Below are 12,838 nucleotides of genomic sequence, written 5' to 3' on the forward strand. Positions count from 1 at the left end.
GTAGCTTCGTGCGCGCTGTGCTTTCAACGTTTAGTTCGCGTTGACGGCACGAATATCAATTTGCTTGCTGCTCTTGCCGCGCCTCCTCACTCTGGTGTTGTGAAATCGAGTTTCCGTGGTCATCGAGAGAGATGTGTTCATATTTACTTGCGCACGCTTTACACCATGCTTGTTAACTTAGTAAGCGAATGTTACAACATTATACGACCGATAAAGCTATTATCCTTAGTTCGTATAGTTGTCTACTAATTTGCAATCATAATCAATGCTCCGTCTATCGAGTGAAACTGCGAGATTTTTTTTTTTTTTTCATTTCGCCAGTTTGCTTGCTGTCGTGGTGTTGTTGTAGGGCTCTGTTTGAAGATGCCGTCGTTGCGACAAGTGAAGATAACGGATTTTTTGATGCCTACCCGCAAATAAATCCTGTCTGAGAATGTGTGTTTGAGAGCATCGTGACATTGTTCTTTTCTGGCCGGTAAGTACAGTGGAATCTCGATGATACGATCACGGCTAATACGAATTTAGGGATGATACAAATTTTTCTGTGGTCCCGGCCGAGCCCCATCACTTTGCAACGTGCTAGAGAACGGTTGTTACGAATCGATTTTCGACCCGCGTCGGTTGATACGAATAAACGCCGCCCCACCGATGGCTGCAAAAGAGAACAGCGCGCAGTCATGCGCTTTCTCCCTTTCTCTTTTGGTTCGGAGGCGTGGACGCGGCGCCGGACAGCGCGGAGGCCGCGACTGGGCGCTAAGAGTTTGAAGCGGTGGCGCTTTTGTTGCTTTTGTGTCCGCGTGGGGAAGCGCGGCCGTCGCAGCGAGCGAAGGTTCGTGCGGTCTATCGTTTCAACAGAAACTGAGCGGCGTAAGCACAGCGCATACAAAGGTCAGAGCCGTGTGGAGATAGCTTTCAAGATACGGTGCGCGTAACAACACCGACAGCCGGCACAGACGCAAAGTACAAGAACACATTTGTTGGCAGAGTAGAAGCCGCCCCCCCCCCCCTCCCCTCCTTCCTGCGCTGCCTTCCCACTTTGCTCCTTTCGCGTGGGAGATTGCGTGCCAGTTACCATTGCGCCCGGTTGCAAGATATGCATTTGGTGCCGCAGCACAGCTTCGCCCCCCCCCCCCCCTCTCCTTCCCATACCCCCATGGCCTTTCACGCGACGGAAATCGCGTTGGCTCTCCGCCGTGCATTCGCTCTCCGTGAAGGCGTGCGTCCTCCTGCGCGCTTCCACTTGCACATACGGCGCGCGGCGACGATTTTATCGCCCTTGGACTCATGTTCCGCGTCTCATGCTCCTCCGCATCGCCCTCGTTTTCTCCTCTCCCATCGGTGGTGCACCTCGTTGAGAAGCGTGCTCGTTGCCGCCCTTGTCGGCGAGATTTTCCCGCGGAAGCCGCATTACAACTGGTATATCTCGCGCGGCTGCACTGTAAGCGGTATGCGTATACATGGAGTTCTATGGGAGGGTAAATGGGAGTCGGAAAAGGCCGCAGTTGTAGCCAGTTCTGCACTACAAAAGGTTACGTTATAAGTGGTCTATACTGTAAATGCTTTTTATGTGCGTGTGCCTGCGTGAGTTCACCTCAGACTCTTTAATTTAGCTAGTTTTAATTGTGGTTCGATGATACAAATTTCGGCTAATACGAATATTTTTCTTGACCCCGTGAGATTCGTATCTTCGAGATTTCACTGTAGCTGCTAAACTGACATCGGTGGTTAATCCGTGCATCGTTTACTGCACACCTAAATGTTGTTCCCGGCCGACTACGTATTAACGAGGTTTGACTGTATTATGAACACAATACCTATATTATCTATATTATAGGCTGCTTCATATATTATCTTAAACTGCGCATTTTACGTGGTTCGAAATTTCTTTGTAGTTGGCCTTTAAGAGGAAGCTTTAGCTTATTGGGCCAACTATATTTTCATATCCAAATGCTTGTAAAATGCAGAAATGCTTTCGTTTGACAATGGCTTGACTGATTTGAATCAAATTTGTTACACTTGAGAAAGTTATATTCTAGAAACTGTAGGAAGTGTAGCGAAAAAAATGAACGCTCAGCGAAGAAGATGCACGCTCCAAAGCTGCATCGCTAGCTCAATGCAAGAAGCGCGAGCTGGAGACTGTTCTCGACTTATCCTGGACGGTCGTGTCGCCCAATTTGTGTTTGTTTGCACCTATGATGTGTTCTGTGAATCTGCACATTTAGAAGCAAAATTTTTATTTAGAAACTCCAATTTTTTAGAAAGATTGCCGAAAGTCGGCGAGTTCTAAAAAAATGGAAGCACAAAGTTTACAAATCCATAACTCTGCACTAAAAATGCATATCTAAGTTCTGTAAACTGCATCTGTAAGAGCATCTCAAGTTGACAATTTTGATTAATGAATTTGCAGCTTACGGAAGTTGTTACAATGTATACGACTTTTTCAAAAATTTTCTACATACAGCTGATAGTTACTAGATTTTCACTTATTCTTAAGTGCAACATACCTTAAAAATCAGTGTAGTGGTTGCTGAGAAAAAATATTTTTGCATTCCCACGTATTTAGACAGGAACTGATGAGTTAAAGCTTCCTCTTAAACGCAAATTTTGGTGGATTGTTAGATCGAACTCGTCACTGAGGAAAGTGGTGTGAAAGGCTTCAGGCTCAAACATTTTTTCTTTTCTTTGTAGATTCGTGGATTTCCGCTCAACAAGAGAAGCGCTTGTTGCGATTTCAACGTTTCACGAAAAACCTCCGTTCCATTTGAAAGTGAATATTGCCAGCATGTCTCTATCGGACAGGTTTAGGTTTGACACTAAGAAGAAGGTAGGTGATGTCACGGAGGTTGCTTTGTAGAACTGAGCTGTTGGTTGCCTAGTTCAGCATTTGTTGTACATTAAACTTGTGGTGTTTAAACTTCATTGATAATCATATTTTTAATTTTGGACCATTGCTCTTTAAATTCATTTTGAAGCCACATAAGTGCTAATCTCCTGGGGAAGGCCTGAGCCCTAGTGCCCTCCACCCTCTGGATTCAGCTGTGATGGGGGATGAGGGGCGGGGGGGGGGGGGGGGTCATTGCACATTTAGTTTGGGATCTCATGGAATCAAAACATGCCAGTTGTAGATTACGGCAACAGTTACAGCAGTGCAACTATGGTTATGTCATGCCTACAATGTGTGTTAGATTCTTTCATTGTGTTCACACAGGAAGAGCTGGATGACGTACGTCGAAGGATTGAGGAAAGATACGGTGTGCCTGCATACATCAGTCCTCCACCAGGTGTTGGCAGAGGTAGGGGAAAATTGGGCTGTTTTTCTGTTGGTAATTTGTGTGTCCTCAGCTGCTTTGCTTCGTAAGTGCTAATTGTTGCGGGAACTCGGTTCTTCTAAATTTGTGTGGAAAAACGCACTTGTAAAATCTTTACATTGCTGCATTTGCTCACTTGCCTATTTCGTTACATTTTCTTTTGCAGGGCAAGGGATTTCATCTTCACCTTTTCCACCTGAAGATGTAGGTATACTTGTGGGAAACCATCTTAATAATTAATATATTTCACCTAAAATTGCCACTGGAAACATTTCCTGAAGTTACTATATTTCTCCAATTCTAAAGCACAGCATTTTTTCTGAGAAAATGGGTTTTCCTGCATGACATGAAACTAGAATCACATTAGGGTATATGCAACCACCTAGCATCAGAGCCAACGTAAGTTATATGGTTACAAGATTGCAACAGAACACATTTATGCATGGAGGAAGGAGAGAGACTATGAGGGAGTGTAATGGGAAAGTTTTGAAGCTTAGCCTAATGGGAAAGGTCTTGCAGTTGAAGGGAAACACTGCCCCTGACTTGGTAGACCTAAGGGAGAACTGGCAGTCATGGGTAATTTTTAACACAGTTATTAGCAGTTATTAGTTTTTACCTGCCAGCTCTCCAGAATTCTTTATAAAGTTTCGCAATTAGGCTTATCGAATTTTACGAATGCTTCATAAAGTTTTATGAAATTTTAACTTGCGTTTGTTAACTTGCAAGCTCGGACTTTCATAGGACAAATTGAACGAACCATGACATGACATACAGTAAGCATGCCTAGGAAACATTCAAGGTGTGGATGGATAGATGTGCTCAGGCTCTGGACAAACTTTACAAAAACCAGCATGGGTCTTTTATAATTTATGGGATGGGCTTTGCAGTAATGGCAAAAGAGAAATGCTGAATATTTCTGCCAATATAGTACATTTTGCTGTCTTGATTGCTTCACAGGGTTTTCTTTCTGCACTTTTTCTTCCTTTGCAGTTGAAAACTATTCACGTGGACGTGGGTTCACGCCCAGGCGAGCGGCGTGTCTACAGCAGCAGCAGCAGTAGTGGCTGCAGTAGTCAATGCAGCAGCAGCAGCGGCTCATCTGATGACTCTTTTAAGACCTGCCGATCGTATCCGTGCAATGACACTGATCTTGTTGATAAGAGTTTGCAGGTCGTCATTACAGGCAATGCTAGTGGAGAGCAGACACGCACAGTGATTGTCCGTGACCTCACCACTTTGCCCGATCAGAAGTGTGCCTACTGCGGTGAATTTGGTGAGTACTGGTTTTCTATTGTTTCTCTACTTATCATATGGACAGTTGTTGCTTTTATCTTGTGTGTCACTAAGCTTTCCTCTCATCAAAAATTGCGTAAGTGCCAGTGTTTCAAAGTATTTTTTTATATTAAAGGTTGCAGTTTTATTTGTTTTAGTGCAACATCTTGGCTAGGCTCATCCATTTGATTTGAGGGAATGAAGCAAAACAAAGTAGTAATTTAAAGCATCTGTAGTGAAATGGTTGCATTTTTCTTTCAGCTGAATTCTTGTGTCACGTTTGCAAGGTATACTACTGCTCAGCAAAATGTCAGTTGAAGGACTGGCCTTCACACAAGGGGATTTGCCAAAAGAAAGGGTATGTTGATTATAAAGTTCACTTGGTAGTTGCTTCACAGCTTTGCAAAAAATGTGTGTGTGCGCGCTTGACATTGTTGTAACATTGATGTGCACTATGTCATGTAGTGGCAATCAGCTGCTTGCCGCTACAATCTGTTGGTGAATTAATCTTAAAGGCATTGGACATTGTGGCCAACCTGGTAGCATAGGATCCATCGACCACAACACAGCAGACAATTACATTTGTGGCCAGCTCACCTGATGACAAAATAATTGAGATGTGTCCTAAGTGAGCTTATTTCAATAAAGAGATGCACGTTGTGGTGGTGCTGCAGTGCAGCACGACCACATTTACCATTTTGGTGCATTGTGCAGGTTCTCTTGACAGATTGCAAGTTTGTATCACTCGCAAGAGTTGACACAATTTTGAAGTTCTTGCATAAATTTGTAATACTAGCAGGGTAAACAATTTCTTCTCAAAATAAAGGTGTGCGAATGCAATAAATGTAAATGTTTCTTGTACATAGTATCATAGTTTGATGTATGGATACTGCACTCGTTTCATTTAATCCCATTTGAGCTTTTACTAGGCCGGAAGATTACTTTGGCTGTTTACTTTGTGAACCATAACTTATGGTCCTACTTGTGTAGTCTGCTGTCTTTAATTGCACTTAGTCTAACTGATGATGTCTGTGGTGATCATTAAAATAAACATGAAACAAAGGCTTAAGGAAGCGGCTTACAGTTTGTAATTACAGTTGTGGTGACACTACCTTCTACAGATGAACTAACAGGCTGTACATGTCCTATTTGCTGCTGTGAAAATTGGCTCTGATCCCAGTAGGTTGGCAAAATGAATTTTGGGAAAGTTTGCTTATAAATGCGAAAAGTTCCTGTGGCACGATGATTGAAGAGACACCAAAGAGGAAAATTACTTGAACTGTATTGGTAAACTGTGCTTCTGCACCTACCAGAAAAAGCCACTCTTAACAGTGAGAGGAGGCTTGGTAGGCCAGAAAAGACGCAGAACCAAAAGACTGGTGGGGACGTTGCTTTGTAGTTCCGTGTTGTCATGGACTTTGAAGGCTCCAGCTTGAGTCTAGTTGATTTGTTATCGCTAAAGATAGACTACACTGTATTCAGGGGTGCAACATCTGCGCCAATTGCGCCATTTTGATACAATTTCGTATTTTTGCGCGGAGCTGCGCCAAAACCGTGGTATATGTTGTAATTGCACCACGCTGCGCCAAAACGCCCGACCAGCCTCTAAATTTTTCGGTTATGCTAGTTTTAGCGGGAAACAAAAGCCGTGTTGGCAACCTGCAGCTTGGACATCGCCATCCAATCCAGTCTGATCCAGTAGCGCAGACGAGATCTAAAGCGCAGGCGAGATCTAAACTACGGTAGCCACCATATCTAAGCACATGCCCATACGAGACATTGTCGTGTTTGGTGGTGGGTGCCGAAGAATATTTTCGCTGCTGGTTGCAATGCGGCGTGTTGTATATGCAGTAAAATGTCGTGGAGACAAGGAGTGCACGTTGCTTGCAGTAACGAAAGCAGTTCACCATAAGCCGCGTCAACTCAACAAGATCCTCGCTGTATCTGTGCACGCGGTCACGAGTGGAGCGGTTACGAATGCTCCGCGGGAAACTCGCTTGTACGGTACAGAAAGCAACCCGGCACTGACGCCGTCAGCTTTGTAGGCGACGCAATGCACAAAACTTGCAAGGGTTCGGTTCCATGTGGCAGCAGGCACATCGTTAATGAAACGGTGCCGATTTTCGCTGTACACCGCCAGAACGCCAATAGATTGTCAAACAGTCGCTGCATGTTTCGACTACCGCCGGAACGTCGCGACACATTGCCAAACAAAAAAACAAAAGGAAACTACTCGCGTACTTGTGTACTTTCCACATGTTTGGCGGAAAAAGTTGCGAGCAGTGCACTGCTGGGGTGCGATCGAGATCGTTGTTTGGAGCGCGCCTTCAAATTCGCCGGTCGCGGCCTAGGTCAACCCTGTATGGCAAAACTGAACACGCGCACCCCTGCCATCACCTACGCTACTAATGTGAATTACCGTATATGTACTACTCGCGTAATGAACACACTTTTTTTCCCAGAAATCCAATGTAAAGTTGGCAGGTGCGTTTATTATGCTGGGTAAATTTTATGGCGTTTTATGAGTAAGTGTTCTTTGTGGAACTGCTCCAAATTTGGGATTTAGTGCACCAAAACGGAGTGTTTTCTTCCCCTGCTCCAAATTTGGATTCCTGCTCCAAAAGCAAGATTTTCCTGCCAAGATTGCTCCAACTCCTTTTTGTGCTGTAGCACCACTGAGTATTGTAAAGAAGCCAAAGGGGAATTTTGTTAGTTTTGAGAACATTTACTGTGCCACAATGGCCATAAAATGAAGTACACTGAAGTTCATGACGTCACAATGAAGAACCAGTGCTGGAGTTTCGACGTGAAATTAAATCAAAATGTGACTTTCATTTTTTCGTTTAATAGTAAACATATCACATGAAATTAACGAACATAGATAGATAGATAGATAGATAGATAGATAGATAGATAGATAGATGATGGATGGATGGATGGATGTGAAAAAGCATACTTTAGTGGTCTAAACTGATTTAGTGCTTTTGTTTAGTGTCCATATATTTAGCAGAAAAAGAAAAGAGGAATATATAGGGGAGTATCAAAAAATTCTGTGTTACTCAATAAAAATTTGTGGTGAAGATTGGGGTTTGTGTTGTAGATGGCAGTCAGCTTTGTGTAGTACCGTGTGTTATGTTTTTTTGCACTCAAAAAGACATTGGCTAGTTTACAGCTGCAGGTGACAAGATTGTGTGCGTCAATTACCTTGCCAGTAGTCAGTTTCGTGCTCAGTATGAGACACAGCTTTGTACTGCCTTCCTGTTGGGTTTGAAAAACATTTTATTGTTGGGCAGGCTGCTCTAAATATGAAAGTCGCATTGGGACAGTCTGTTTTTAATAGAGAATGAGTAGAGTGACGGTTGGCTGAGTTGCGTGGGAGAGATTTAGAGTGGTCCTTTGAAAAACGTTGAGGATGATCACCATTGAAGCACTGCAAGATGAACGGCCATTTGGTACTATGGCAATCAGATAATCCCGTGGTGTTATAAGGAGTTAAGCCAGTCCAAGCTGCTGCAGCAAACATCATGTTTGTTTTAACTGGTTGTCTGCTCCTGTGTAGTGACTCTTGCCTTTTATTCACCTGTCTTCTTTGTGTTTCTCGCAGTTTGCTGCCTACACCTCAAAACAAACTGCCTGAGAAGGATAAGGGCACATCGTCACCAAAACGAGGTGGTCAGAGAAACAGTGATGTTCTTGAGAAGGAGAGAGTCTCGTCCCCTCAAAAGCCAAGTGGTCAACAAGGCAACGTATGTAGTTTTGTGCGAACAGTCCTACTGGCAACTTTTGTCAACTACAGTCGAACCCACTTATAACGATACTGGTTTTGACAATACTATATCGGTTACAACAATGAGAAGCTGCTGCACCGTCAACTTTTGCATATTTTCTATGGTGAAATAACCCGATTACTGCAATGCCCCATGCTGCATTATCGGTTAAAACGATGAAGTTTGGCTACTGGGTGTCCGTGCCGAAAGGGAATGGAATGTGAACTCGTTGAAAAGAAAAAAAAAAAAGAAATAAGCTGTTGGGCACGCCGCTGCTCTGTTTTCCATCCTTCTCTGCATCGCCAGCCTCGCGCGCCTCTGTCCTGTTGCCCTTCCACCCCTCCGAACACTTATGGGCTGAGCCCATAGCTTTACGCCGCGCCACCCTCCGAAACGCGAATGGACTGCGCCAACCGCACTTAAAGGGACACTAAAGAGAAACAGGAAGTTCAGCTGGAATAAAAGAGGGACCTTCAGGAATGCATGCAGTTTTTGTTGGGTGCAAAAATATGAGTTATTAGCGGAGAAATTCGTAAGCAAAGACCAAATATCTCTTCCTCAATTTCTCTCACCCCATATTTGGCGCTGAAGCAGTGTCGTCACAGATTTCATTGCTCTCGGCGAATCAGAATGCGCCATGATACGTCAGCGCTTGCGTAAACGGCCGAGGCACTGGATGCATCATGGCTGCATGCATGGTCGCTGCGTTTGCGTTCGCCGAGATGGATATCGTTGCTGCAGCTGAACCTTGCAACGAAGAGCTCGCCAGGGAAGTAGGACTGCATTTCAGCGATATTCAGTGAAACGGAGCGCGGAAATGATCCTCCGTGTTCGAGCGGTAGGTGTTTCCGCGTGCGATGGCGGTGAGCCGCCGGCCGCGCCGGCGGAGAGCTTCGTTTTTGTCGACGGAAGGCGAAGCGTCCGGTCCGCCAGGCGACGATGTTCGCGACAGAGCAAGCGTAGAAAGTTGCGCACATAATCGGTATGGTTATTTCGTGGCTTTATTTAATTACATTCAGCACTCACCGAGCCGCCAGTTTGCTGCTGCAGGGGCACCGGAAGGGGGTTTGATGAAGGCCGCATTGAGGGAACAGCTGCTCGAGAAAGGACTGGCCTCTGGGGCACGCCAAGATACTTTTCGAGGGCAGGATTATACACATAATCCGAGGGCGAGAAATGCAGAGAGCACACCATCGGTTTCTCTGGCTCTTTTGCCGTTTTATCATCGGCAGAGCACTGGGCGAACGCCGGGGAGCCGGGGCTCACCGCGCGACACCACATGAAAGGACACAATCGAGTAAACACTGCCGCTGCTCTTGAGCAAGCACCTTGGGCCATTTATACAGCCCTCAACACTACACACACGAGGCATTTTCTGGCTGTTTCCAGCGAAGTCAACGTTTTTTGAGCCACGCAACACGCAACCAAACACCGTAGAGCGGAACAGGCGCGCGCGACGATGCATTGACCAAAAACGAAACTACGAAACTATCACGACCGGATGTATCGCCATGCCATTTTTCTTATTTATTTAATTTTGTGCTAAACTTGTACTTCCTCGCTTGAAACGGTTTAAAAAGTTGGCAAATGCTGTTTATGTACGTTTAAGGTGTATTTCATTTTGCTGTTTTATTAACAGCGATAAATCGCTCTCGACCAATCGCGACCGGCCTGCATTTGTAATCTCCGACGTCAGAACATGTAGTGCGGGAAATTCGAAGGGGCGTCAGCACCTATCCTTCAATTTTTCGCTATTTTCTCGCCTATTAAACATCTGTTTACAGTAAGAATGGTATGGCTGTGATCGTGAAAGGATAATCTACCATTTAAGCTCAACTTCCGGTTTCTCTTTAGTGTCCCTTTAAAGCGCTGGGCTGGTGGAGTGCAGCAAATGTGCGACGCAGTAGAAGCGAAGCAACGGAGTTCGCATTGCCATAATCATCAGTGAAAATTGTACTGGAATGACAGCAACAGCACAATGCTTCGTTGCTATTTGTACCTTTAAAGCCTTTTTAGTTTACCGCCACGCATAGCATCGCGTTGGCCGCGTGCCTTCATGACTGCATAGTCACCATCCATGATTGCGTCGATAGCGGCTGCGATTTCGTCCGCAGCGGTTGTGGCAAACAGTAGTTTCATTTTGACTCTGTACGCGCGTCGGCCATGTGCCTTCATAACCGAGTAGTCGCCATCCATGATCGCATCGATAACGACTGCGGTTTCGTCCGCAGTTGCAGCAAATGGTAGTTTCGTTTTGACTCAGTGCGTGCGTTGGCCACACGCCTTCCGAACTGCAAGGTTCGCCGTCCATGATCGCGTCGACAGCGGCCGTGGTTGCGGCAAACAATAGTTTCGTTTTTACTGAGTGCAAAGCTGTCGAGGATGAAGAGCACCGTCTACATCGCGATGGGCGGCGACCTGGCGACACAGATGAAAAAATAATCGGGATGTGCGCGCGGTAGTGAAAAAACGCGTGTCAGATGAAGACGCGTGCAGCGGCTGCACTGTGACAGAAGTCGCAAGGCCTTCACCGTTGCGAGCGCTAATCAGTCACGAGATGACGAGAATTGCAGCTTCTGCAGTGCTTTTGTGCAAAATAGAAACAGGATTCTGCTGATTCATTCAGTAAATAAATGTGTGTTGACATAGAAAGCATCTGTTTGTTGTTTTCTTGATACCGTCGATAACTCGACATTCGAATAATTACATTTTTTTGGTATCGTGAAATACGAATTAACGAGCTTTTACTAGAGCAGTGCCACTCTTGAACGCCGACAGCCGCGACTCTTTACATGTGATCAGAGCGCGTGGGAAGCAGAGTTAAACAGTTAGAGTCAACACAATCAGCAGCCGGACGGAGGAAGGTGGTGGGGAGGGGCACTGGCCTCCCCGCCATTGTAGTTTTCTCACGACAGCTCTGCCATTCCACTATTTTTGGGGGTTTTTTTTTCATGCAACCCGGTTATAAGAATTACCGGTTATAACAATAGAACTTTCGTGGCACTTGAATATTGTTATAAGTGGGTTCGACTGTACCTAGACATTTTAGTGCAATAGAATTTCATTGTAATAAAACATCTGTGACCGAGCTAAATACTTCAATTTATAAGGTGTTGTTAGCAGTTAAACAAAAGGGTCACCAGAAAAGCTGTGGGTTATGTTGGGGCATTTAAGTAGTTAACGCAGTGGTGAAAATTGTGGATTTAAGCTGCAGATGGCGACTAAACAGACTTTTCACAAAACCACCTTATGAGTTCGGCCACAGTGTTGCCTAAAATGCAAAGCTCAGTTTGCCCTCCAAGCCCTGCAATTGCTCTGGGAAGGCATGGATGGCCGTGGCCAGGAAGGTATTCATTTGTGTTTAATATGGCAGGTATTGACTGTTTGCTAGATTGGCTTTTTTTTTTTTTTTTGCCATAGCAAGCATAGGAATTCAGCAGAAGCAGTGGTTTTGTGTAGAGTAAATGGCGTTAATAAGGTCCTACTGTATTAGATTCTTTAGTTCTTTGTCAATACTTGGCAAAGTACTATATGGTAAATGTTTCCGAGATCAAAATTCTGTGTCGGATACTATGGGAGAAAGGAAGTTGCAGAATCGTTTGACTACCATTTCTATTGTGGCAGTTTAGCTTAGCACATTGTGCGTGATAATTGCTAGATTATGTATCATAAAATTTAAATAAAACTTTTCTTACCTTATGTGCACACTGTATGTACCCTGTTGTGTATGTACCCTTAATTAAAAGGAGCACAAAAAGAATCAAATGACATGCAATATTGTAGAATAAAGTCATCCACCCAGAAGTAGAACAAAACTACAAAGTAGATGCATATGGATTTCTCATTAAGAAAGCTTTGTAGTTGAAAAAAAAAAGTTTGCTGTGGCCTGGGAATACAACTAGCGAGTGGTTTGTTTCTTGGACTGTCGCTGGTACCACGTGAGTTAACCAGGAAGCTAGTAGATGGCAGAGTGAGGAATGCTGAATATTGCAAATTTATGCAAATTCAGTGCAGCATCTTACGTAAGTTCTTGCACAAAATGACGCCAGATGCTTCAAGTTTGCTTTGCCTAGTCTCTCATGTGGTTGGACTGTAATGAATATAAATATCTTGCATAGTAGATGGAACCAGGGGCCGTATTCTGTAACGCTTAGGTTTTCGAAGAATTCGGTTTGCGTGCAGCGATTGGTCGCCGCCTGGGTGACGCCATCGCCTTAGGGCGCAAACGCATTTTGTGATGACGTCACGCACATGTCAATCACGCGGAAACCGAATTTGTCGTCTGCTACGAATTGAAGCCGCGCGCGCTGCTTCGGTCTGATTTGAAGCGTGGTGTGCCGTGTGCAGAGCCTGTGCGTGCCGTGTGCACGGGCGAGATCGCGGCACTCGGAGCAAAATGGCAGCGTGTCCGGTGTCTGTGGCGCCTGTTCTCGCGCTTTTAGCGAGCCTGTGTGAGAGACAGCGACGACGTCGACACCGACAAGAGGCCTT

At 45.0% G+C, this 12,838-nt stretch overlaps 1 protein-coding gene across 3 annotated transcripts in view; it reads left to right on the top strand.

Annotated features, from left to right (window-relative positions):
• Positions 1–12,838, top strand: part of LOC119440532 (tudor domain-containing protein 1) — a 71,926-nt gene that overhangs the window by 15,309 nt on the left and 43,779 nt on the right. For all 3 annotated transcript variants that reach the window (XM_049661816.1, XM_049661818.1, XM_049661817.1), the window contains 6 exons: positions 2,689–2,824; positions 3,209–3,293; positions 3,475–3,512; positions 4,299–4,581; positions 4,842–4,938; positions 8,185–8,326. In XM_049661816.1, the coding sequence (XP_049517773.1) occupies positions 2,689–2,824; positions 3,209–3,293; positions 3,475–3,512; positions 4,299–4,581; positions 4,842–4,938; positions 8,185–8,326 (781 nt within the window). The remainder of the gene's footprint in view (positions 1–2,688; positions 2,825–3,208; positions 3,294–3,474; positions 3,513–4,298; positions 4,582–4,841; positions 4,939–8,184; positions 8,327–12,838) is intronic.

This window comes from Dermacentor silvarum, chromosome 2 (assembly GCF_013339745.2).
Source record: "Dermacentor silvarum isolate Dsil-2018 chromosome 2, BIME_Dsil_1.4, whole genome shotgun sequence".
In the NCBI taxonomy this organism is placed as follows: domain Eukaryota; kingdom Metazoa; phylum Arthropoda; class Arachnida; order Ixodida; family Ixodidae; genus Dermacentor; species Dermacentor silvarum.